Source organism: Centroberyx gerrardi, chromosome 16 (assembly GCF_048128805.1).
Source record: "Centroberyx gerrardi isolate f3 chromosome 16, fCenGer3.hap1.cur.20231027, whole genome shotgun sequence".
NCBI lineage: Eukaryota > Metazoa > Chordata > Actinopteri > Beryciformes > Berycidae > Centroberyx > Centroberyx gerrardi.
In genome coordinates this window covers 8,005,787-8,031,051 of record NC_136012.1, presented here as the reverse complement: position 1 = coordinate 8,031,051, position 25,265 = coordinate 8,005,787, and the positions used below count along the sequence as shown (strand labels likewise).

Here is a 25,265-nt window from a genome sequence, read left to right as displayed (position 1 = left end):
CACATGCATTTAGGTAGGAATTAACACTTTATTAACACCCAATTCAAGCCGACTGAATCAAAACAAAGACAGCTTCTTTGTTACATTTGGTCAAGTTTATTTTCACTTGGTCTCATCTTGTAAAATACATCTGACAACTTTGATTCCAACAGCTGCAGACTCCTGTTTAACCTGCATTACCACCAACTCAGGACATCTCTCCGGCTAAAAGGCTTACCTCCTACAAAAACTGCAGCAAAATGTACATCTTGATCATAAAAACAATCAAGGAGACAAACTCATACAATAACAACGCCCCCTAAAAGGTCAGGTGCTTTGACTAGACTGATTCCAGAGTCTCCAGAAGTTCATTTGAATATTTACCGTTGCTCGGTTCACATTAAGAATAGATTTTTATGGACACAAATCATCAAAACTCATACTCCTCATCACTGAAATAAACTTTCAAGGTCAAGGATTAGGCTCGACCTGTCCATTTATATTGAAATATTATAAATGACACACTGGAAATCCTGGACTGATAATATAAACCAATATCTAGTTAACCACCCGAAATCTAAACTGGTTTTTAGTTCTCAATCTTCCTCAAGTGCATTAAAAAAAGAAAAGAAAAATCAAGTAAACAATGTTGGACACATCAGAAAAAGGACATGATAAAACAAAGAAAGCATGCCAACAGGATGATTCTTCCACAACATCAGTGGTTCAGTCCCCTGAACAATTCCTGTTGCCAAATGGCATGCTGTTCAAAAGAATAGCCAATAACCCCCTCTCTGGTCAGTAGTTGCTGTCGGACAGCCTCCACACTTACTCCTTAGTGTAGTAACGATAATGCCATTTCCGTGCGCACAAATTCACCCAAGACAAACGTAGGGAGAGGCTGCACAAGAATGAACTGTAGCAACGATGATTATTTCTTTACATCTTGTTGCAGCAATAAAAAGAAGAAAAGCGGCCTGACAATACAGATGAGTGTAGAGACATATAGGGGATTGTTGGTGAGCCTTGCCCCAATGCAACCTGTATGAAACGCGGCACGAGTAATGGAGGCAGATTTCTTGATCAGTTGAAGTGCTTGGCTTAGAAAGGGGGGGGGGAGATGGAATTAATTTTTAAAAGGGGTCTCAAGTTGGAAAAACACATGGCCAGATAGAGGGAATTGACAGTTACTGGAGCATGTGTGTTTGAATGTGCACCTTCATTTTGAACGGCAAACAAACAATCTCCCCACTGATCTCCTTTATTCTGAGGCATATTGGATGGACAACCTGAGGGAAAAAAAAAAAAAAAACGCACACAGAAAACAAAAAGGCGCCTGAATGTCTTTTTCCTACACTCAAAAGTTTAATTACAATGACATCGTGATTGGAATTGCTCAATCGTTATCTAAACTGAAAAATGTGACAAACAAAATTATCTATCTAGTAGAAACCCTTCAGTTAGGCGACGAAAACATTATAGTTTAACTGAACACAGGAGGGACATGGTAGAGTTGTAATGTGGCTCAGTTCTACTAACAAGTGTACATGGGGTTGTGTGTGTGTGTGTGTGTGTGTGTGTGTGAGAGAGGGAGGTAATTAGTATGCATGAATGAAAACTGCACACTGACAGATGAAGAGAGCATGGCATGTGCATTTATGTGTGTGTGTGTTTAGGTCCTCTGTCTATCCGTTCTCCATGTTCCACAGTGAGTGAGCCTGTTCTGTTGTCTTGCTTTAGTTTGTCTCTTGTATTTAAGCGCTTGTGTCTACTCCACTCAGCCCCTCTCTCTCTCCTTTCTCCTGTTCAGTCTAGTTCAGTCATTTCCTCCTCATCTTCTTCTGTCTCCTCCTCCACGCCGTCCTCTCCCGTCTCCGTGGTTACTGAAGCACCACGGTCCAGTCCGCCCCAGCGTTCATGCCGGGCTTACGAAGCGTCAGCACTGACATGGAGGCGTCGAACTCAAACTCCAGTTGGCTCTCCTGACCATCTGCAGAGAGAGAAAGAAGAGAATGGGAGAAAACAGTTACATTTTTTGTTACATTTTGTCCTTCAGTCTCAAAACATCTTGACATGGAGTTCAATGTACATCCATTCCACCAGCGTCTCTACATTAAACCAGTGAACAGTAAGCAGATTTATTTTTTTATCTGCATGCAACCTATAATTTCACCATGAAACGTGTCAAGCACTCACCAGCAGTCTTGAGGGTAACCTTGCTGGGCTTACTGGCTCCCAGTATGAGGATGCGTTCGATCCAGGACGGGGTGGAAAACTGGGCATCTGGAGCCAGGTTACTGTGGACAGAGACAGAGAGGGGTGGCCTTATTATTTAGGTACAGTACATTAATAGATTAACAAGTTCACGCTCCTTCTCTGGGGGTTGTCGAAAGTCAGAGTCAGAATCCTCATATCACCCACATGGAAGAGAGGGTGTTCTTGGCGAAGGACAGCCTCCTGTGGATGAACTCCTTCTTGTCGAAGTTGAAGGTGTGACCGTCGTCGATGTAGAGCTCGCCCTCCGCCGTTCTCTGTCAGAGACAAATGGTCGGACCTTTCAGATATGACAACTTGGCGGGCTATGTGTCAAAATAGCAATGGACTATGAGAGTTATAAAGGCTTGTTGTAGTGTCGGCGGTCTTGTGTGTGCAGCTTTGAGTCACCTGGGGGTTGAGAGCCACATATAAAGTGTAGGGGTCGTGCTCCATGCAGGTGGAGGACCTGCGAACTCTGACCTTCCTGGGAATAATGGAGCCGCCACGCTGGAATACAGGGATCTGGCAACACGACAGAGGACTTCATATTAACCAGAGAGATATTAAGAAACATACACACTGTTAAAGAATGTGGAGGGGCTTGTAGAAACCTGCGATTATTAGTATTCATAGCAATGAACAAGGAAGTGATTGTGGAGAATCTCCAACTCAAGATGGACTGAATGCGTCTTTAAGGTGTTAGCTGGATACTGTATACATTTGTGTGTGTGTGTGTGTGTGTGTGTCTTACAGAACTCATGGTGACAGGGACATAAAGGTTCTGGGCGCCGTTGTGCTTCTGGAAGGTGTGGACGTCAAACCAGACCTGAGAGACCGAAAGGTTAGGAAAAGGGTTTCACCAGTACCAAGAAAACCTGTATGCAGTCGTCTTAATGACACCATGTCCTATAAAAGAACATTTCACTTCACAGGACTTAAGCCCCAAGAATTTGGGCAGCACAGATTAGTGTTAAAATGTGCTGAGACCTCTGTGCTTCTTTGTCCAAGCAGTTGGGAGAAAAAAACAAACTGTCTCTCGTTCTCTCACCTCTCCTTTACCAGGCAGGTAGGCAGTGATCCCCCTGGATCCCTCCTCAGTCACTGGGTGAACCAACAAGTCCCTCCCTGCAGCAAAGCAAAATTGTGTCAGTAGGGTTAGGAGCCGGTTTGCCTTATTGATTCCTGTTACTGATTCTCAGTTTTTTTTTTTGTTTTTTTTTATCTAACAAAATACCCAATTTCTAATTCCCTATTTAATCATCTCGCTCCCCAGCTTAGCTTCCAGTTTCCTTGTAGATGAAGCACATAGCAGCAGAGTGAGCATGGTAACGTTTTGTGCACACGTCCCAACACCTTTAACTCACCGATCAAGAACTGGTCATCCATGGCGAAAGTAGCCGGGTCCTGAGGATACTCCACCCACAGCGGTCTACAGCAGAGAGAGACAGAGGTGAGCAGAGCTGGATATTGTACAGGGTAGTGATGTCATAATATGATTACACAGTATTGATATTATATATAGTACACGACTGAAATTTGCAGTAATTTGATACTATACAACACACTAAATATACAATTTATTTTTTGTGTTGTGATATATGATTTGGTCCAATATTTATAGATTTTTTTTATATATTTCCATTCATTTTATTAGGAAAAGTAAATGTAAACCATGCACTTTTCTGTGTCCTCTTATGAAATAATTGGAATAACATGAAAATGCACACTGAAAATGCACAACTCTCTGAGTTGAATAATACTCTAGTATTAAGACTCAGTTCTGTCAAATTTAATCACGGGATGCTGGAAGACATCCGATTGGTGTCTAATCAGGTATGTGCATAAATTTACTGGTTTGCCACAGTATTTTAATATCATTTGCTGGTGTAATGGTGTCTGCCATTATTATTGACAGAAGTAATTTGGTCAAGCAGGGCCTCCGTACTTCTCAAAACCACTGTGAAATGATCCCTAGTGTGACACTTACGGGAGCAGAGTCTTTATAAAAGCAAAAAACCTAAATCTGCTTCTCTGGAAATTAACGGCGCTTACAAGTATCGATATCGGGATTTGCATAATGGATTTTGAATCAGAAAAACTAAAATCATAATGTCTTGGTGTATCGACTTTTTCACCCACCTCTACAGGCGAGACAACATATGGAAGAGACACAGACACACAAACACACTCTCCTCCTCACCTCATGACGGGGTGTCCGGTGCGGTGTGCGTGGTAGAACAGCTGGTACCAGTAGGGCAGCAGGGCGTAGCGCTGGCGCACCACTTCCCGGATCAGCGCCGTGTTCTCGGGGCCGAACAGCCAGGGCTCGCGGCGGGGCGTGTCCAGGTGGGCGTGCGCCCTGAAGAACGGCTGGTAGGCCCCCGTCTGGTACCAGCGCACCAGCAGCTCGCTGCTCGGAGACTTGAAGAAGCCGCCCACGTCAGCTGCAGGACAGACGGGGTAGAGTGTTAAGTCAAGCTGAGAAGCTTTTCGGGGGGGGGTGTGACAGAATATATTTGGAAAAAACAACGCCACACATACAATAACCTACTGTGACAACCGTTTTAGATCTATTTTTAGAGAGGGAAAAGCTTATAGCCATTGCCGCTGAGGCTTATTTCCCCTAGACAGACATGATTGGTTACTGTTTTCAGTGACACCCATGAAATTAGAGGGGGTAGTAAGGGTGCTCCTTGATGTACCAAGCCAACTTTCATCATTGCATCTACAATGACTGCCATAAAATATTTTGATATGTCATCATGGAGCATTGCTTGATTCTCTGGGCAGTGGATGAGACACAGCAAGTAGGAATGTTAAATAGAACCGCTACTAGAATACCCAGGGAACCAGTGCCTTCACCATGGAAACGCATCATGAGTCTCATGCAGTTCACCAGTGCGCATTTCCATGACTGCATTATCAAACACTCTCGGGTGGTCTTCTTGTGTCCAAGTCAAATGACTTCAAGAATACTGATTTTAATTCAGGACCTGTGTTAGCATCACAATCCGCTCCACTGCTGTTTCTAAGCAACTTGTGCTTCTATGCCAGCTGATTTTTAGAGTGGTGGGCATTTCAACATGGTGATGTTAAGGAGGGCAATGTTGCATATTACAGGAAAAACCTGTAGTTGTATATATTGGTTCTAAAAGGCAGCAACATGGTGCTCCATGGTAGAACCTGTTTGAACTCTCCAGAGCCACTACTTGAAGAAAATTGATTATTCTCTGTTGCCCGTGAACAACTGTGAATATTCAATGTGTTCCTAACGAATATGATTCATGATTGCCTTGTTAGTAAAAGCCGTGGCTATATCCATTAGCTCCATGAAGCTTGCACATCAATGCCACACTCCCCATTTTATTTTGACATAGATCATTTTAATTCATTCATTTGTTAAAAGTGGATGCATTTTGTTTGTAATCTAACTGCAATGAGGAATCTCTGGTCTGGCATGTTCATACAATAAATGTGTGAGCCATTGAAAAGTTGCCACACTTCATTTACAACATTAGTTATGCATTATGTTGTGATTTAATGATGTGAATAGTGATTTAAAATGTTTTTTATAAAACAATCCAAATCACAAACTGACAGGTTTAATAATCAACCACTAGACTCTTCAGCGATTCTCTGAATATTTGGTTCTTCTGGCACCTCCCTAGTTCCTAGCTGACCAGGGAGCCTGGTGATTCTTACCCCCACAGAGAGAGATTCCCACCAGGCCCAGGCTCAGACACATGGGGATGGAGATCTTCAGGTGGTCCCACTCAGCAGCATTATCTCCTGTCCACACAGCACCTGAAGAGAGACACACATACATTTAAAATACTTAAAGGTCCTGTGCTAGAATATCCTGACAGAGACAGGGAAGGAAACAACATCTTGTTTTCCGGTACACAGCCAAGCAGTGTTAGACAAGGCTTAGTCATTAATTGTAACCAATTTTCATCAAAACAATATCTGATTCTTTGTTACAATGTATTAACTGCCAGCTGAGCCATTCTTTCAAATAAACAAACAGTGCTTTCAGTCTTATAATCTCTTTAAATTGTCCCTGACCCAGGAAAGGCCAGTTTGGCTAATAGTAATGCTTGCTAGCAGTACAGAAAAAGGAGGCAGCAGGTAGGATGGAGAGACAAGGCAGCAGAGGGCTCACCGTAGCGCTGTGACCCAGCAAAGAAGGCTCTTGTCAGGACAAACGGGCGCTCCACTCCCCCCGACCTCTGGATCAGGCCCTCCGCTGTGGCCATTTGCTGCGGGTCGCATACAGGACGGTTAGCGGAGAAGACGGCATCAGACACACTCAAATTACAAAGAAAGCTACCAAGGTTCACTTCTTCGCACAAAGCCACAGCCAGTCAAACGGCGCATACTCACCACGTAGAAGCCGTAGAGGTTGTGCACCTCGCGGTGCTCCCAGGCTCCGTGCACCGCGTCCTTGTGCATGGTGACCTCCGGGCCGTTGAAGACCGACGGCTCGTTCATGTCGTTCCACGTGTACAGGTTCTCCATGGAACCCTGGGGAGCGGACAGAGACGAGTCAGAGACAGGGAGCAGTAAGAGGGCTTGTGACTGGAAGGAGGTTGCCGGTTCAAATCCCTTGACTGGCTGGGAAAAGAGACTATGGCTTTCCCCGGTTTTATAAAAGGATACGGTGTCATTGTTTACCAAAGTGAGTCTAGAGTAACAAAGACTTATGACCATCTTATGTTCAATTATGGTGCTTTCTTATTGACAGCCAGCGCACAGAACAGCAACAGCCAAGATTAGAAATCTTCATTAAGTGAGTGAAGTGTGTTCACATGAGGGAATGTTTTTCTTAAGACTCACCTCGTACTGATCGTAGGCAAACATGCTGGCCCACCAGGCCCTCATCTCTGGATTGGCGAAGTCTGGGTAGCCCGCATTACCTGAAGGGCGTCAAACAAGACCAATCAGAACACACATTTGCATCAGTTCAAATTTCATCCGTTTCCAACTACAGCTCCAATCAGCTTTGAGGAGAACGTCATTTACATTGACTTAAGTGTATAGAGGTGTCTCCAATATTAGTGGCTATTAACCCCCCAGCACCTTAGCAAAAGACCAGTCAACTGAACATTGGATTCATAACAGTCCAATATAAATTTCTGTGGATGGGTATTGGATCGTCAATCTCTTACCAGGCCAGCACCAGCCCTCGTAGTCTCCACCATCTTTATTCTTGATATAGAAACCCCGAGAGCGGATTTCATTATGGATCTTGTAGTTGCTGTCTACTTTGATATGAGGGTCCACAATGGCCACCATCTATTGACAGATGGAGAAAAAGAATGCATGAGAGAGGGGAGCATAGAAGTGTAAAAAATAGATGACGAATAACAACTTCATACATGGTGACTTTTTGGGACCTTTCGAGACTACGGAAGGTAAGAGGGACACCTGCAAAACAGATGAGACACGAGAGGAAATTCTGGCAAGACTCTATCCTACGGAAATGAGAACCTTGCTTTATCCTAGGTAGGAGTGATTGTCTCTTGGCACAGTGTGCTACTTGTCACCCGTACCTTGCGTCTCTTGTCCATGATACCCTGCAGCATGTCCTTGGGCGTGGCGAACTTGTGGGGGTCCCAGGTGAAGTAGCGCTTGCCGTCCGTGTGCTCGATGTCGAGCCAGATGAAGTCGTAGGGGATGTCGTGCTGGTCGAAGCCCGCGTCCACCGCCTGCACGTCCTCCTGGTCGTTGTAGTTCCAGCGGCACTGGTGGTAGGCCAGGCCAGCCAGGGGAGGGAAGGCCTGGGTCCCTGGAGGACAAGAGGAGAGGAGAGGAAAACAGGTAAGACGTCTGGTAGGTCAGGCAGGCTGAGAGAGGCAGTTTCCCGGGACCGGAAAGTGTCTTTGGGGTTCACAGACACCTGGTATCAGATATTGGTGCGCTAATCTTAAGATAAAATTTGTCTTTGGTGGATTAATCAGTAAGGGTCACTCGCCACGCTGGCTGGCAATTTTTTGAGATAACATTTGAATGCCTCAGCTATAGACAATCTTTGGTTTTTGCCTGCATCAAAATTCTGTTGCATTTCATGATTGATTATAAATTTAGTCTATTGTATCAGTGAGTGAGCAAGTTTTACATTAAAACTCTAATTCTGCTCTTTTCTCTTTATTGAAAGTGTCACACAGTACCTGATTCTATGCACAAAATAGCATTGAAAACAAGTAGGGTGATACATTTCTATGGAAAATGTATATTAATTATTTTGGCCAGTAAAAATTTTTTAGTTGTTTTAGTGTGAACCAGGACACTGGTTGGATACTTTCAAGGGCCAAAAATGTCATGAAACCAAACAGACGCAACTTGATTTTCTGCCCTTTTTCACAGATCAAAAATATTTTTTTCATTTTACCCAATAACCAAAAACTAATTGTCTAGTATAAAGTCTATTGTTTAGTAAAAGTGATGGCTCAGAGCGATGCAGGATATTAAGTTTAGTATTTAGAATTGTTATTGACAGTAAAAAGTGATATTGGTGCATCTTTCCCAAATTACTGGAAGGCTGCTGCTGCCTGATGTTTGGCCAAAAGAGTGAAGATTGGACGTGAGCTAGAGTGGCGAGTGTCTATTGCTGAAGTGCTCTTAAGCAAAGGACAGTGAACCTCAAATTTCCCGCAACACCGCACTGTGACCTTTCTGAAAGCATATTGTGTAAATGTGCATGTGGTTCTGAGTGTATCTTGGAAAGACGTGAGAGAGCGTGCAAAAATGTTCATGCAAACGGCCAGTCATGTATCCTCCTCTGACCTGTAAGGGAGGCGTACTGGGAGAAGACGTCCTGGGGCGTCGGTCCCAGCATGACGAAGACGTCGATGATGCCGCTCTCAGAGATCCAACGCACGTCCGTCTGTGGCGTCTCGCTGGAGCCCTGCACGTAGTCCAGCATCTTCCCAAACACTGTCTGGAGAGAGACGAGCACCGCAGAGTCAGAGTGAGTGAGTGAGAGAGAGACTGTGCATTTGTGTGTGCGCTTGTCTTTTCACGTTGTAGCGGCTCTTGGCCCGTCTCTACCTTTCCAGCGGTGTTGGAGCTGATGTCCACCCAGGTCTCGGCGGCGTTGAGCCAGAAAATGCCGGTGGTCCGCTGGGCGTTGTGGGCCAGCATGACTGGGACGGCGCCGTACAGGGCCATGGGGTTATACAGCTCATACTGGAACACATCCAGGTTATAGAGCCGGTATGGGTCCCCGCCACTGGAACACACACACACACAGTTACAGGCTTGATCCAGTGCAACAGGTATAATCAATGACACACACCTCACAAAGAAAGATATATGAGATAACTTAAATATTTTACAACCTGTTCAATACATGCACAATCTTTACAGGATTTACATTTGAAACATACTGACTCAAATACTACGCATCTACTCAAAACAGTCAAGTGATTAGCATGTACCACACAATGTAGAGGGAAATTCAGACATGAGGACTGCATATGAACTCAACGAGGCCATTTCCTATTTGAAACTTCACCCGTTGTTGCCACTCACTCTGTGGTTTTGAGTTTGAGGGTGTCTGCGTGTTCCGGGATGCCGTAGACGTGCTCAACCCCCGGCAAGGAGAAGTCTAAACTGATGGCGGAGGGGCCTGTGGAGGCAGAGCAACCAATCAGGAGTTAGGAGGCACGATAAAAAAGCAGGAATTATAGTAATCAGTTTTATTCATACTCATATAGTCACATTTGGCGTTCAGCTAACCCTAAAAACAGCTTGTCACTATTTTCTGCACGCTAGCTCACAGCTTATTTCAGCAAGGAATGCTAACACCCCCCTCCCACACACACACACATTGTGACAAGTGCCGGATGAGCTAAAATTAACTATAATTCAAAATATCATAAGCACCAACAGAGACTAGCAGAGGGCAGGACCAAAGAACTAAAAGACCCACCGTTAGGTTTGCTGTCTGAGTGCGATTTAAATGTTTCCTCCCACATCCCGTCTTCTACTTTCTCTTCCTCTTCATTTGCCGCCTGGTAGAGAAAGAAGGGGGAATGGTGAAAACGCAAAGGAGGATAGAGAGACGATCTGGGTTGAGAAACATTGTTGGGTCTAAAAATATGAAGAGTAAAAGGAAGAGGGAGAGAGAGATGGATTTATATTTCAGTGTCTAGTTTCCCACCTCCTCGGCCTGGGGAGCTGGATCAGCCTCCTCTTTCTTCTCAGCCTCTGGGTCTGCTTGACTGCTCCGTGGCAGAAAGAATGGAGGGGGGGGGCAGGGAGGGACAGGGCAGAAAGAGACATGTGTCACTAAAGGCAGAGGCACGTACCACTGAAGGGTAACGAGATATGGGAGTAAAATCACACTATGATAAAAGGAAGAGGACATACAAACAGGGAGGTTGGTGATTGGCCCCTGACTCCACACCGACTACTAACAAGTATTCAGCTAAGTCCTACGGGACGTCACTTTAATGACAAAGGGGGCTGAGCAACTCCCCACCTTGTGGCTATTTCAAGCTAGGCATCGTGGGACGGGACCGCTAGAGACTGCTGCATGTAACACCCACAAGGCTCCTTAAAGAACCAGTTCCACCCAGAAGATCCACCATAAACGGGGTGTGATCTAGGCCACGCCTTTGCGCCAAAGACCCCTTGAGATGTTCCTTGGTCTGATAAAAATTTTGCTGGGCGCGTACAACTGTGAAGGTGCGTGATCTGCAGCGCACATGCAAGAGGCGGTGGCGGACAAACTTGTTTTTAAAGCTTGTTCGAAACAAGGTCCCAGAAAATACTGAAGTCATGGAGAAAGTTTTGCTATCTAGGGAATTCTGACATCTAGGAATAAAGTGTAAATGGCAGCATAACCACAAAGAGAGATGTTGCTGTTGGATTTGGGGAACTGGGTTGCATTGCCTGAAAATGAAACAAGGTATCTGGTGGGGTATAGTCTATATCTGTGCAGGGCCAGGCTAGAGTAGCATTGCTCTTACTTGCATTCTAAATCAGCCCGAACCTGGCACTTGTTTATGTTTCAGCTATCGCAACAAGCTCTCACCATGAACTAAGCAAGCAGGAGTCAGGACAGGAGTCATTTGAGTTAACCTGACTGGTCATGAAGCCCAGTCGATCATGCAGTTGCAGTGTTAGATCAATTTGACAGACAGGCTGCTAGAGTGACAGTCTAGGTGCGTGATTCAGTTACCAAACATTGATCTGACAACAATGACACACAGTGAAAATCATTGCCAGGCCTGCGGCAGGCCCTGTATCCTTCAGATGAATGTTCATGTTCTCTCAGGATGATTTCTTATTCTTTGTTTCATGAAATATGCTGAAAATCAACTTCTTAACGTATCAGTTTTTAAATTATCCCCCTAAAATATGAAGATGGCCCACTAGAAAATAACAAGGGGGCAATTTGACCCCTCCCAAATTCTGGATCAAACACTGCCATGCACACACGCACCCACACACACCTCTCTGTCACTCACACATATTTGAGACTAGATGCTGTACTCCCTACATTTTACATGACTATTGGCAGCATTAGCACAAGAAACAGAATACACACTTACAAAGCTTAAGGGTCTTTACCTAGAGAATACCCACTTGATATTATCCCACACGCTAGCCACTGTGCTAGTTACTTTATAGGAGAAACTAGGATGATAGGGAGAAGAGGACAGAACAACGAGTCAGAGACAATACTGAAAAAATAAAACCATTTCATGGGAACAAAAAGAGAATCATCCACTGAGTGAGGTTGTGGATTTAAAGAGACGGCTGGACAAGAGGTGTGTATGTGTAAGTGTGTGTGTGTGCGTGTGTGTTTGTGCATGCGCGGTCTCTCACGTGTCCTTGCGCATCCTCAGGTGCTCGAAGGCCAGCAGGCCGCGCGAGTTTACCGACATCAGCACCTCGCGCCCCTCCATGATGTCCAGCCGGAAGGGCCGGGCGCTGACGATGACCCTCTGAGACTCCGCCCCCAGGGACAGAACCACCCCGTTCTCATCCTGAGACAGGAGAGACAGGCTGAGGCGGAGAGAAGGGGGAGAGAGAAGGTTCAGTAGAGTAAAAACTTGAGTCATCACTTTACATTGTAAAACTTATTCCAAAAAAACTAGGACCCAGCCATGCATTACATCACGCTCCACTACGGCCCCATCTCTCTTCATAATCGTCAAACCCGTGAAAAAGTGATCTCTAAAACCTGCCTGCATTTCAAAATGGTCAGTGCTAGAGTTAAGGGTTTAACACTCGACACAGGAGAGCGACCACACCAAGCTCCAAGGATCACAGTCTGACCTGATGGCAGAGATTCCGACAGCAAAAGCCGGAGAGCAACAGTTTTGAAATGTCTGGCTCTTTTCCGAGCCGGCTCTATTGAACTTCTTTCATCGAAAGAGCGAATATTTGGAATTTTAATTCTCGCATTCCTGCCACCTCCGTGCCGGCCAAGAGAGGGTTATCCACCATGAGGTAAGTGTTTAACAGACTATGTACACGCCTCACTAGAATCAGGCTCAAACATAGTTAACTTGGGTTGTCATTTTTTTTTCTTTTAAATCTGGTCTAGTCTATTGGTGTAAATTACGTTGAGATATTCTTTATCTGTTGCCTAATTCAGATGGGCCTGCAATTTGCTGACTGATAAATTGGTGTTACAACACATAAAAAGTGTTAATATCGCCTATTCAAAATTACTATAAAATTCATGTCACTATTCGATCTCTGATAAAAACTGAAAATGCCCATCCCTAATGAGGCCATTCCAGGCCGGCTTGGTACTCTGTATTAGGAGAGACGGGGGGTAACACACAGCGTCATCAGGCAGACTGTGTGTATTCTAACCCATCGCATTAGCCACATATATGTCAGACCTTCACCCCCACCCAACCGCCCCAGCATCAGTCAAAGCCCCGGGGGACTTACGGCTCGGTAGGCGGCTCCTGGATGAGCACATCTGGGACCTCGTAGCGGGGCTTCAGCGGCTTCAGCTCGTTAATCTTCACCCTCGTCATGTTGCCCTGGAGACGGTAGAGCTCCAGCAGCAGACGCACCTGAGAGCCAGAGAGACAGAGACAGAGATAAAGGAGAAGTGGGGGAGTGTACAGAGGAATTTAATTACCATCTGACAAACAATATATCTTGAGAGGTATTACATTCTAACTTGTATGAGATAACTTAAAGGATCATTTGGGCAAACTAGTTACTTTAGAGTTTGGAGAGGTATTTTACCATTTTTTCTGAGGATACAGCTATGGTGTTCTGTCTACTTCCTTGCTCCAATATTTACATTTTTGCCTAATGTCATACACAAACCTTCCCTTGTCCTCCAATGATAGCTTTCTGAATGTGCGCATTAATTCAAAAATGTTCAAATGCATTTGGATAGGAACAAACATTTTATAGACGCACACATCTCCTCCATGGATTAGTTTGCTACACCTAGTTTGCCATCTCAGAAATTTGGTTTTGATATATCGAATGAAAGCAAATGGCGTGTAGAGGTAGGGAAATAAGTCACATGATAACGAGATCTCTGATACTAGCATGTAAAAAACCACAGGACTTTATAGAAGCGAGAGAGGGTACGCTGAAAAATGGGCTCAGCATTCACTGTGACAGTAAATATGGGAAGGGGGGTAACATGCACTGGCCTTAGTCCACTGAGAAACTAGAATTCCCCTATTCGATCTCTTCAAGTGTGTGTGTGGTAGGCTGTACCTTGTTGTTGTCGTTGATGAGCTGCAGGGTGAGTCTGGTGTTGGTCAGCTCCATGGTCTCCAGCAGCGCTCGGTAGGGAGACTGGCCGGGCTTCAACGCTCGCTGACGCCTGTTTGGACACACACATGCTTTTAATACAAAGGCTCAACACCCTTGGTCAAACAGCAGTAGCCTTGTGCTTTTCTACAGGAAAGGACAACTGTAACTTCAGCTGAGTGAATCTATTGTGTCTCTGTGACCACTGGACTCACTTGCAGAAGGCACTCTGGTCACAGGTCTTGAAATTGCCCCGGTCCACAGCCCACGTCCCACTGAGGCACACGGCCAGCCACAGCACCAGGGCAGGCGCCATCCTGTAGAGAAAAGGCAGTAGGCAAGCTTACAATTAAGAGTCTCTCTCTCTCTCATATAACTTCTTTTACAGCACCTTCGTTTGATCGCTACCCAAATAATTCCCCTAGCGGTCCGTAGTATAGCCTCGTGGGAAGCAAGCTATACCACGAAAATGGACTTTGATCACTCTATCCTGGTAAATGTTTCCTCAAGTGAAAGGTGGCGAAAGAAAATGTCAGAAGCAGCTTAACCATTTCCCGTTTCCTCATCCTGCTGCAGCTACACCGTGTGAATTATTAACAATTAACGTTAACGCTGCGGTTTAAAATGCTCTTTTCCATGTTGTACACTGAGCTAGCATGTGGTGACTAATTTTCAACTGACACGCTCCTGTCAAAGCTAGGTTAGAGTGATGAGCTTGACATGATGCCAAGAGACACTGAATTAGCTAGCTAGTCAGCTAACGTTAGCTAACGCGCAACCGGTATTCCGGTAAAACACAGCTGAACTTCGGAACGAATAAGCTACTTTGCACCAATGTTGTATTCATCTTTCATTGATTGAGTAACTCCTAACTGATTCTCCGACTGCAACGTTATCGTTAATTATCCATAAGAAGCAGGATAGCGTGCTAACCTAGCCGACAACGTTTATAGGGCGCTAAGTCAGTGGAGGCTGTCAAGCCGCTAATTCAATTGGGGGAGTCTCGACTTTGCCAGTATGATTCTTCCTGGCAGCGATTAAAATATGTATCGGTCAGTTTGTTTTCAGATTTACTAAATGGGTGAACACAGCGAGAATCCCTGGCCTCTTGCGCGCTGATAATACATCAAACAAACGATAAATACATGATTAAACGGCGGAATTGCTTTGTCTTACCTTTCAGTGAAGGTGGCCATCTTGATTATGCTCCAGTTTGACTCCGCCCATTTCACTCCGCAGCAAAGATCGTTGGGAAAGCAAGATTCCCAGCAACTAGGTGGAATATTGATGTTTAATTTCTCCAAATTGATAAAGGATGTTGTGAACGGTATCGGACAGATTGTAACATCTAGTTAGCTGTATCATTTAGAAACACTTTATCAATGTATTATCTTATAATATAGGTGGTCTCTACGTCACCACACATGCATGTCTTGTTCCTATACATCTTTATCCTCTCAGGCACGGACACGTCAGCGTGAAGCTCAGCTCCAGTCAGTGCACACATCGCTCTGTATTTCTCTCATTGCTTGCACTTGATTGCTTTCAAACCAGGGTAGAAGACAATCACAGCAGTCACCAAGAGAGTTTTGCAATAACACATTGCACAATCTACAAGCTGATTTAAGACACAGTCTTTGACTAATTGAAAATTTATTTTGCGAAGTGGTTGACACAGTTTGCGCATATAACAAAAGACACAAGACATATTTAGAATAATGCCAGAGACAATCTCATAACATGTACTTTGTGAGAACAATCTGAAAATTATACTAACAGTCTATAACTGATTTAACAGGATTGCATTTCTTGACCCAAACGACATATTAAGGCTGTTTTGTTAGGGGCAAATATTAATATTGTATTAAGCATATGATACCTGTGTCATTTATTTAGTCACTCTTTCTTTCTCACAGAAACAACTAGTTAGAAAAGAATCAGGTCTAAAAATATGGTACAAAAAGTACACACAGCTATACTTGTATGGAACTGAAGTACAGTGATAACAACATTGCAGTCCACTCTTGGAACAATGCAACACAGTATTCCCTCCCCCTCTATTCCCTCTATTTTACATTCTCCTAAACATACAATTCAATCCCTCCCTCCTTCCTCTGCTCAGTTTGCTCCCCGCTGATTCTCAGAGCTGGAACCGCCAACACAGGTGTCCCAGTCTAGCAATGTTTTTATGCAGGACGCTATGAATCGGCGCCACGTATCTCGCCACGTCCCCGTCCCGCGAGAAATCCCTGCAGAACAGGCCCTTCTCCGAGCTGAAGACGAACTTCTGGGGCATGGGCCCGTTGCCCCTCACGTACTCCCACACGGCCAGCAGCAGCAGCCGCACCTCGAAGGGCGTGAGGTAGGGGAAGGCCTCGTGGACGTTCCCCAGCACGGGCGGCAGCAGCTGGCCCTCTCCCATGCAGGACACCAGGAGGCAGGAGGCCTGGAGGTGCCAGGGGGAGTCTGTGGCCGCGGCCTCACGGGACGCCTCCCAGTGGGCCAGCAGGGTGGCCAGGAGGCCCCTGAGCACCGCCGAGCAGTAGCAGAGGGCCGGGCGGCCGGCGGCCACCACGTGCAGCAGGGGGAAGAGGACGGGGTGGGCCTCGAAGCAGCGGCGAATGTGGATGTCTCGCTCCACCGTGGTGTGGGCGTGCTCCTCCGGCGGCCAGGACAGCTCCCCGTTGGCCACGTCCGGACAGATGTTTTCCACCAGCGTGACCGCGATGACCTTGGCTGCCTCGGCGTTGACGGGCGGCGGCTCGTCGGGGTCGGCCGGCGGGTGCCGAGAACCGTTGATGGCGCCGTTGAGGCCGGAGGAGCTGCAGCACTGGACTGTCACAGCCAGCAGGGTCTGGACATTCTGTAGAGAGGAGACGATGATGACAGATTGACACATTTTGGTCTTGGAAGGATAAAACATCAAATACAAGATACACACAAATACAGACATCGCTATGGAATGACTTCTGGATTCACATCAATTATAAATAAGCCTAAAGTACTGTATTTTCTTATTGTTCTTATTTCTTATTTTATCATTGTTATTTTTGTTGTCTCTATCCCCATACTGTATGCTATTTTATGGCATGTATGTGTCATCTTATTGTCAACTCAATTTTATTATTTTGATAATGTTGACCCTTTTATGAAATGCTTACTCCTGTCATCAACAAATGATGTAAGAGTAATACATGTACCAAATCTCTTAAAATTAATAAAAACTTGAATTACAAAAAAAAAATACAGACATTACACAGACTATAGTAGCCTTGATCATTTTGTGTATGACCATCCGAGGAAACTGTGATGAATGACTTCATATTCACAAGTTCATATTCAGATTTATGTATATTTGTTCTTTATAGGGAATGGCTGGCGAAGCAAACTAGCACACTCACCTCAATTGGTAATATGTCAATGAAGATGCTGTATCTTTATTTCTTTATTTACTCTATTATTCTCTTTCATACAATACATTTGGTAGGTGTGATTACTTGTGGCATTACAGTGCTTTCTACTGTCTATTCTTAGCTCTATCTTATTCTCTGCTGCTGTGATGATCCAGTTTCTCCACAGGGATCACTTCATCTAATCTAATCTAATCTACATGTTGCTTGAAACTGTGGGCGACTACAGCTCTAAAACAGTGTGGCTCACCTGTATGACCCCGGCTGGGTCGGGGAGCGGTCTGGCAGTGCGGACCTTCAGCCCCTTGCCGATCACCCCGGCGTGGAACACCGACCACACGCTGCCGGAGAAGTTGACGGTGGTGCCGAACCGGCAGTTGATGTCCAGCAGGGAGGCTCCGAGGTCGGGACACTGGGACGGGGAGAGCGGGGGGTCGCCGGCCATGTCGGCAATCTGCCCTCCAAACAGGTCGGTGTTGCCTTTATGCAGCGCTCCCTCCACCAGCTGCTGGAGCACAGACTTGAGAGTGAGGGGAGAGTAGGCCGCCAAACGGGACAGGAGCAGGACCGAACAGTTCACCGCCTCTCCCGCCTGGCCCCCGTCCCGCCCCACCTTCCCCCCTTCTCCTCTCCTCCGCAGCGCCAGGAAGAAGTGAGTGACGGCGGCGCGGGAGAGCAGGAGCAGGTGTGCCGGGGAGGAGGTGCGGGGGAGCGGGCTGGAGGACAGGAGGCGCACCGCGGCGTGGGATACGGCCGGGTCACCGTGAAGGAGGAGCGGGCAAAAGTCGTGGAGGTGTCCCGAGACCGCCGAGCCCACCTGGATGGCCATGGAGGACTGGGCGCCCGCCGCTCCTCTTCTCTCCTCGTCCTGACTCTGGATGGCGGCGGCCAGGTTGAGCAGCAGCTGCCGGAGCTGCCGGGGCCCCAGGGTGTGGGTGTGGATCTGGGCCACGCAGCGGGCCACGGCGGCAGGAATGAGGCCCGGCAGGCAGGCGGATAGCGGGGTGTGGAGCTGCCAGGCCAGGGCCAGCTCCTCCGGGTTGCGGGCCTGCGTGAGCAGCTGGCAGAGGGCCTCGGTGGCCACGGTGGGGCCCCCGTACACCGACAGCAGGCACAGCAGTTGGTGCAGCCAGAGGTGGCGCTTCCTCTCCAGCCGCAGCGTCTCGGCGCACAGCTCACCCACATGGCCCTGCAGCTCCTCCAGGAAGGGGATGACCCTCTGGGCCTGGGAGGAGGCAGAGTGATGGAGGTTGCCTTCCCCTCCGTCCGAGCGGTTGTAGACCAGCTTATGGAGGTGCAGGAGCAGCATCTGGAGCAGGCGGTCACAGGCTTCGCGGACTCCTTCGTGAGGGGAGGGCGTAGGGCCGGAGATGATGACCGAAGCCGGGGTGGCCGTGTCGGCCAGGAAGCGGAGCACCCGGGCCCCTCCTGCCGGGCTCTGGCTGATGAGGTGGACAGCCAGCCCCAGCATGTTGTCCAGCTCCTCCCTGGGCAGGCCCTGCAGCAGCGCCTGCAGCTGGAGCAGCACGGGCGGCCTGAGCAACTCCACCAGCTCTGCGGACACGGCGCCGAGCAGGTTGGGGGACAGCGCAGCCAGCTGGAGCAGGAAGGGTATCGCAGCTCGGCGGAGCTGAGGGGAGCTCTCCCAGGAGGAAGACGATGAAGAGGGAGACAGAGGGCCTGAGGGGCTCAGGCTCTCCTGGAACATCCTCAGCAGCTCCCGCCGGATGCTGTCCGAGTGATGCGCCGCCAGGTGACCGAGGATTCCCACCACCGAGCCAATCTTGGGCACTCTGCTGCCTTTATCCCCTCCCATCACCCCTAGCCCTTGGTCCTTGGTGCCATGTGAGCAGAAGTCCTTGAGTCCGCAGGCCAGCACTCTGCTGATGATGGTCCCCGGGAAGGCGGAGCCGATGTGAGCCACCACCCAGTCGAAATGCGGGGAGTGCTGGACCGAGGTGTCCAGCAGCGCGTCCACACAGGCGTCGGGGCACCAGGCCAGCATGGCGGCCAAGCACTGGGAGTAGGCCTCCATGAGGGAGCGGGTGGCGGCACAGGACATCCAGAGCTGGAGCAGCTCATTTAGGCTGGAGGAGTTGGGGGCGGCCCTGCGCCCCGCGTGCTTGCTGCTCAGCTGGCCCAGCAAGTCCACGGCCCAGGCTGACACCAGAGGGGCCCAGGCCCGCGGGTTGAGGCGGATGAACTCTGACAGCACGCCATGAACCTCCTGGAGACAAACAGAAATACAATGTAATGTAATTAACCCTTAACTAATGTAATATGTCAATGCTCTTTAGTGCATACTGGCTTTGTGAAAGGTTATCAGTCTGTTTAGGACTATTTTCTGGGAAATGTCTGGAACATGATCAAATTTCTAAGAATACACACAAACTCAGAAGTGTCTCTTCATTGTGACTCTGTTTTAGAAGAAGAACATCTACTGACATGGAAGCAAAAACAGATATGTTTTATATATTTTATAAATACTACTACCAAAACAAAATTGGGGAGGTCGTTAGTATGAGGGGGTATGGTGGAAGAGACTTTTTTCAGTAAATACTAATCTATGTGACCTTTAAGAAAAGGACCATCCAATGTCTTTCCTGAATATTTTCATTTTTCCATGTAGTTTCAAGTCTGTCAATTATTCAATTATGTCTGCCTGATAGTCAACCAACCATCATTTGGTGGGTACTTTCAAGCATTTCTGTGTATAGTAGATTTCCACATCCGTGAGCCTGAGTCCACCCCACCCCACCTGTATGATGTCCTCCAGGTTGGATCCGGCCCCGGTGCTGGCGTCGCCCTCTGTCTCCAGGTTGTGCAGGAAGGCAGAGACGTGCTCGTCGTACACGCCCCTCAGATGCTCCAGCACGGCCCCTCGGCAGGCCGGGACCGAGCGCAGCAGGCGCACAGCGCAGCGGGCATGCTCCCTGACACTGAGCTTCCGGCCCTGAACGGTGTCCACGCCACTGATGAAGGACTTGATCTCCTGGGACAGTTCCTGGGTGCTGATGGGGAGGGGAGGGGAGGAGAGGGACAGAGGATTTGTCAAAGTGTGGAGGTTAACATCAACAAGCAGAAAAAGAGGAGGGAGAGGGGGAAGGAGTGGTGTGTGTGTATGTGTATGTGAGAGAGAGAGAGCGATGGGGAGGGCTGTCAAACCATATATCCATATTTATACATCACTGCCAATAAGGTCAACGATACACTGAGAATAACGTTAGATTCTATTGTTAATCCAGTAACTTTCAACATTAGCTTGATTGATAAAACAGTCTTGTCAACTATAAATGTATTATTCGGATAAGGCCTATGTTTGTGGGTACAGTCACTGTAAATAGCCAACATAATAAGTCTGCTAAGAGTACGAAATGATTTGTACTGTCAGTGAAACAGCTTCCACTAACGTTACTACTACTCACCTCAAGGCATTTTGCGGTGTGTGTGTGTGAGAGTTCTGCATCGCTTTCAGGGGATTCCCGTCAAAAACGACAGACATCGCTTGGTCTTTTAACATTAATGCGTAGCATTAAAACCACCTCTCAGCTATGGGATTTGATAGACGCAATTATGAGAGCTAAATGTTCTATTATTTGACAATTTTCAGGACAAAATATCAAAAGGGCGCTCCAAAGCCGGAAATCAGGTCTTCTTCGACGGTACAAAAGGAACGCTGACACAGATTGCTCGCGTCATTGGCGCCATCTAGCGGCACTGACTGGGAAAGACTGGCTGTGACAGGAATGGATCGCAAACATAATGTATCACTATTTGCGTTTAGAATGGATCACTATCTGCGTTTAGACTGTTTTCGTGGTTCAACCGGTTAAACACAAATTTACCTGAATTTACATAAGTTGCTGAATGCAATTTTAAGAGATCAGAAAATCACAATCTATTCGTGTGCTTTTAAACAATGTGACCATAAAGGATACATACAGTTTTTACCTGCACGTGATCCAGTTGCTGCCTTCACGTGCTCTTCCTGAGCTCTTACTTTCGAGGTCCGAAGTAGTAAATATGACTTATCGCACATTGAAGTATTTTTGGTCTGAAATAATGACAAAATGGAGCCTGTACAAAAGTAGTTTTGGTGATTGTTATTTTAGAAATCGAACTGTACACGTGAATGCGGCAAAACGAGGAAGGGAAAATGCGCAACGTGCTTGTAATTGTGTTTTAATTAATTTGCAAACTAAAAGATGTTGTATACATCGCTTTTACCATCAGTTGATGACAGAGCGTCGATGTTCTCCGACGTTCTCCGATGTTCTCCGACTTTCCCGGTTGTATATAGCCTACCATTTTATTGAGTTCTGCGCTTAGCTAAATGGAAAAAACGATATTTCCGACAGCTTTGAAGGCATCAAGTGCTCGACAGAAAGTTACGTTGTTGTTTTCTGCGTATGCTGGAGTGTCAAAAAAAGATAAACTGGTGTCAAACTAGCCAGAATAAAAAAAGACTTCCGGTGACAATTAAAAAAAATAAAACCGTTACTGACGAGCGTACGGCAACGTTTTTTTTCCAAAATTTGTCCAAAGTTTTTTCCTGTAGCAAATTTTCCGCTTTTATTTTGAAGGCAAAATCTTTTAATTTCCGGCATTGTTGTGTCTTCTTCCGGCATGCTTGACGCAGCTGCTGAGCAATCAGCTGATCTTCGGCAGCTGAGTTTTGGTGCTAACGATTGCGTATCTGGCTGACAGCGTACTGTGACATTAGCGGTAAAGGTAAGAATATTATAAAAATATTTTGCTTAGGTTAAAGCCTCGAAGATGTCGTGATGCGTCTGTTTCTTAGCGTTAGGTCAACGTTTCTCCGGGTGAACTAGCTACAAAAACAACGATGCAATCACAGGCAAGCGAATTAACTAGCTACCGTTAGCTCACTCTGAGGAAAGATGCTGTTTGTTTGTAATGACTGAATGCTGTCTTTTGAAACTCTTACAGTCAAATTGAAATTGATAGTTATTAGCTGTCCTATCTAACGTAACGGTATATTTATTTGCAAGAGCTCTGTGGCAATGGCAAGTATCTGTAACCATGGAGATAACGCAGCAGGGGAGACAAATGTCACCTCTACTGCTTAGGATCTCTGTGTATGAGTACTTTGCTCTGCTTCGTTTTTATGATAGTCTCGGCCAAATGATTTATTCCTCCAGGTGGTGAGTCTCATTTGGAAAGTGAAACCAGTTCCAAGGATTAAAATTCCTCAGAAACTGTCATGGCCCCAACGCTGGTTAGTAATCCTATTAATACTGATCAATCAGGCCATTGTATGGCAGCCTCTCAATCTGCATTGCCCTTATATATATATATATATATATATATATACCCATTATATTTGGCCTGGTTCATCTCCCTTTCAGTCACTCCGTGTGTATCAGTGTGAGTGTCCAGCCAGGTCAAATCTTCTGCTTTGTTGCCAAACACAGTCTGTTGCTAAATCACAGTTTTTTCTTTCCATATTTCCCAACCCAAGTATGACGAGAAGCCAGAGGTTGGGGACTTGATAGAAATCTTCCGTGGCTCCTATCAGCACTGGGCTGTGTACATTGGCGATGGCTTCGTTGTTCACTTGGCACCCCCCTGTGAGTCACTCTTTTACACAACAGCGATTCCCAAATACTGACCAAGCCCAGTCCTGGACCGAATATAACCTTCATTTGAGAGCCAAGATTCACTGTGACTTGTAGTTGTGCAGACCAGAGTATGACTTGGATCATTAGTTTGGTTAACTGACCCACAGTGCAAGATGAAATTCCTAAACTTAGGATATAAGGCACTCAGTATACCTAAAAAACATTCAGTACACAAACCCTGTATAACTAGCGTCTCTCTCTCTGTTATATGCCCTCCTACCCCCCCCCCCCCGTCCTTAGCCGAGGTTCCAGGGGCAGGAGCCAACAGTATGATGTCCGTCTTCTGTGAGAAGGCCGTGGTGAAGCGGGAGGAGCTGTGGGATGTGGTCGGGACCCACCAGTGGCAAATCAACAACGGCCTGGACAAGAAGTACGAGCCCCGCTCCGCGCACGTCATCGCGAGGGAGGCCCGCTCGGTGGTGGGCCAGGAGCTGCCCTACTGCGTCTTCAGGGGCAACTGTGAGCACTTTGCCACGGAGCTGCGCTACGGCAAGGCCGAGTCCCGGCAGGTAGGTGGACCCACGTTGGACTTCCACAACCAGAAAGTCTCGGTCCTGCACTGCAATCCCAAATGACCAATTCCTACCCACTTAATACAGGTTCTGCTTGTTTGTGTGTCCCCCTCCACAGGCGCGTAAGGCAGGAGAATACGTCATGGCAGCAGGCGTGGCCACAGTGGTGGGCCTGGGCTTCGTGGCACTGGCGGGAGCCCTGTTCGGAGGCGGGAAGAAAGAAAAGGACAACAAGCAATGATCGGCGTCCCGGGTCACCTGTTACGGGGCTTGATTAACAGATCACCAGCAAAACTTAACTAAAACTTAAAACGATCACTCTCAACGACAGATAACACTGCCTAAGTCACTCCACCCCAAATCCCAAACCAATCCCAAGTTCCTCCCAACCCAAGGGAGAGAAGTACTGGTGGTTGTACCTTAAACCAATTTGTGCAATTTTTATTCTCTTCAACTTTACTACCACTTCTTTGGTTTCCGCAATAATGACTGACTGGTTGGTTTGGGATCAAGGCCTTATATTTTTCCAGCTTTTTAAGATTTATACAGACAGGACATACAGTACAGCAAAAGCACAAATGGGAGAGGAGGGATATCCACCATTCTCTGGTGTACAACAGCCAGGTGATGCCAATAATGAAGGTGCCATAGCCATGAGGACAACGGGAGAAAGATAGAATGTTTTAACATGAAATTCTGAGTTATTTATAATATTGACATATTAAATAGAAGTGTTGCTACAACTCACAGAAAGGTAATGGAATTTAATGTGCAATAAAGTGTACCATATGGGAATATGATGGTTTCATGAGCCTGGGTGCCAGGGAGAGAGGAGACATTTTTCAGTTGGATCCTGGACTAAACTGGTGTAAGAGCCCTGCAGTTTACTTCTAAAATGTCATTTGCACTCCTTTTGAATAAAGAATAACTCATGTGTGAATCTTGATGTTTGTCTTTCTTTCAGAAATAAGTGCAGCATTGTCTCCCCTCAAATACCACGAGGAATTGGACCACCCTACACTGTAAATTCAAACTCATAATTTCACATATCCATATGTCCAAAAACCCTGAAAAGCCACTTCTATACTAAGGGAGTGAGGAGCAAGATACCTGCTAACAAAGCTCCCTCGCTGGCTAAATACTAATGTTACGTTATCTGGACTGAGAAGCATCATGGTGATTGTGTAGGCTGATGAGTGGGAGACTTCCTGTCTTCATGAAATATAGTGAAGACAGTATAGACAGCCCACTGTAAAAGTCAAATTTCTATCATAGGATATTTCACCCATTCGAAAACCGTCATTTGTTGTTTTCATTATTAAGCCGACAATAGCGCTGCATTGTCTGTAATCTAGTCTGTGTATTTAAAACGTACACATAGTGTGGGTTCAGTGAACCACACTCACATGTTTTCTTCTTCTGCTTGGTTTTCTTCCATCCTGCTTGGTTCCTCCTCCTTTAGGACTGTCCAAATGATCATAAAACACAACTTACAGACACACAGATATAAAGGTTTATTTTTCCACCCTCCTAACTTATTTACTTCCAGAAAAAAAACACATTTAGCCTATGCATGATATGAAAACACTATATCCAGTGTCACGGCAATAAGGTGATGCAGTGCCAATGGGAAGTTATTTTGTCTACAGTGGGATTCTCTGCATTAATAACGAGACATTAAATGTGGAAATAAATGAGCAACATTGTAAACTATCACA

At 46.4% G+C, this 25,265-nt stretch overlaps 3 protein-coding genes across 6 annotated transcripts; 1 reads left to right on the top strand and 2 right to left on the bottom strand.

Moving 5' to 3' along the window:
• Positions 1-43: 43 nt before the first annotated feature.
• On the bottom strand, positions 44-15,180 carry ganabb (glucosidase II alpha subunit b). 4 transcript variants are annotated; one of them, XM_071909874.2, is made up of 25 exons: positions 15,160-15,180; positions 14,199-14,300; positions 13,948-14,056; positions 13,153-13,280; positions 12,073-12,252; positions 11,815-11,880; positions 10,400-10,460; positions 10,169-10,250; positions 9,769-9,865; positions 9,286-9,466; positions 9,022-9,175; positions 7,788-8,023; positions 7,404-7,530; positions 7,072-7,151; positions 6,619-6,759; positions 6,398-6,494; positions 5,938-6,039; positions 4,436-4,679; positions 3,600-3,664; positions 3,284-3,360; positions 2,987-3,061; positions 2,644-2,757; positions 2,401-2,510; positions 2,176-2,276; positions 44-1,969 (listed from the first exon to the last, which is right to left on the bottom strand). In XM_071909874.2, the coding sequence occupies exons 1-25, from the start codon at positions 15,177-15,179 to the stop codon at positions 1,860-1,862; spliced, it is 2,859 nt and encodes a 952-aa protein (XP_071765975.1). In that variant the 5' UTR covers position 15,180; the 3' UTR covers positions 44-1,859. The 4 variants fall into 4 exon arrangements, with proteins under 4 accessions (XP_071765975.1, XP_078145208.1, XP_078145209.1 ...); XM_078289082.1 differs by having other exon boundaries at positions 11,830-11,880; XM_078289083.1 differs by lacking the exon at positions 11,815-11,880.
• A 474-nt stretch (positions 15,181-15,654) lies between these two features.
• On the bottom strand, positions 15,655-21,029 carry ints5 (integrator complex subunit 5). The gene is made up of 4 exons (XM_071909880.2): positions 20,819-21,029; positions 20,152-20,404; positions 17,644-19,620; positions 15,655-16,846 (listed from the first exon to the last, which is right to left on the bottom strand). Exons 1-4 carry the CDS (start codon positions 20,911-20,913, stop codon positions 16,124-16,126), a joined length of 3,048 nt encoding a protein of 1,015 aa, XP_071765981.2. The 5' UTR covers positions 20,914-21,029; the 3' UTR covers positions 15,655-16,123.
• Positions 21,030-22,024: 995 nt separating this feature from the next.
• Positions 22,025-24,487, top strand: LOC139919983 (phospholipase A and acyltransferase 3-like). The gene is made up of 5 exons (XM_071909877.2): positions 22,025-22,124; positions 22,556-22,632; positions 22,876-22,984; positions 23,276-23,544; positions 23,666-24,487. The coding sequence occupies exons 2-5, from the start codon at positions 22,618-22,620 to the stop codon at positions 23,786-23,788; spliced, it is 516 nt and encodes a 171-aa protein (XP_071765978.1). The 5' UTR covers positions 22,025-22,124; positions 22,556-22,617; the 3' UTR covers positions 23,789-24,487.
• The last annotated feature ends 778 nt before the right edge of the window (positions 24,488-25,265 follow it).

Bases quoted from the DNA above. Each gene is read 5' to 3' on its own strand.
- ganabb (XM_071909874.2), bottom strand. From the start codon at position 15,179: ATGGCCACCTTCACTGAAAG. The intron at 9,176-9,285 runs GTAGAGACGGGC...GTCTCTCTCCAG, and splicing joins GCTCCAACACCGCTGGAAAG to ACAGTGTTTGGGAAGATGCT. The intron at 6,760-7,071 runs GTGAGTCTTAAG...TCCGCTCCCCAG, and splicing joins TTGCCTACGATCAGTACGAG to GGTTCCATGGAGAACCTGTA.
- ints5 (XM_071909880.2), bottom strand. From the start codon at position 20,913: ATGTTAAAAGACCAAGCGATGTCTGTCGTTTTTGACGGGAATCCCCTG. The intron at 20,405-20,818 runs GTGAGTAGTAGT...CCTCCCCATCAG, and splicing joins ACACCGCAAAATGCCTTGAG to CACCCAGGAACTGTCCCAGG. The intron at 19,621-20,151 runs GTGGGGTGGGGT...GTTTGTCTCCAG, and splicing joins ACCTGGAGGACATCATACAG to GAGGTTCATGGCGTGCTGTC.
- LOC139919983 (XM_071909877.2), top strand. The intron at 22,985-23,275 runs GTGAGTCACTCT...CCCCGTCCTTAG, and splicing joins TGTTCACTTGGCACCCCCCT to CCGAGGTTCCAGGGGCAGGA. The intron at 23,545-23,665 runs GTAGGTGGACCC...CCCCCTCCACAG, and splicing joins GCAAGGCCGAGTCCCGGCAG to GCGCGTAAGGCAGGAGAATA.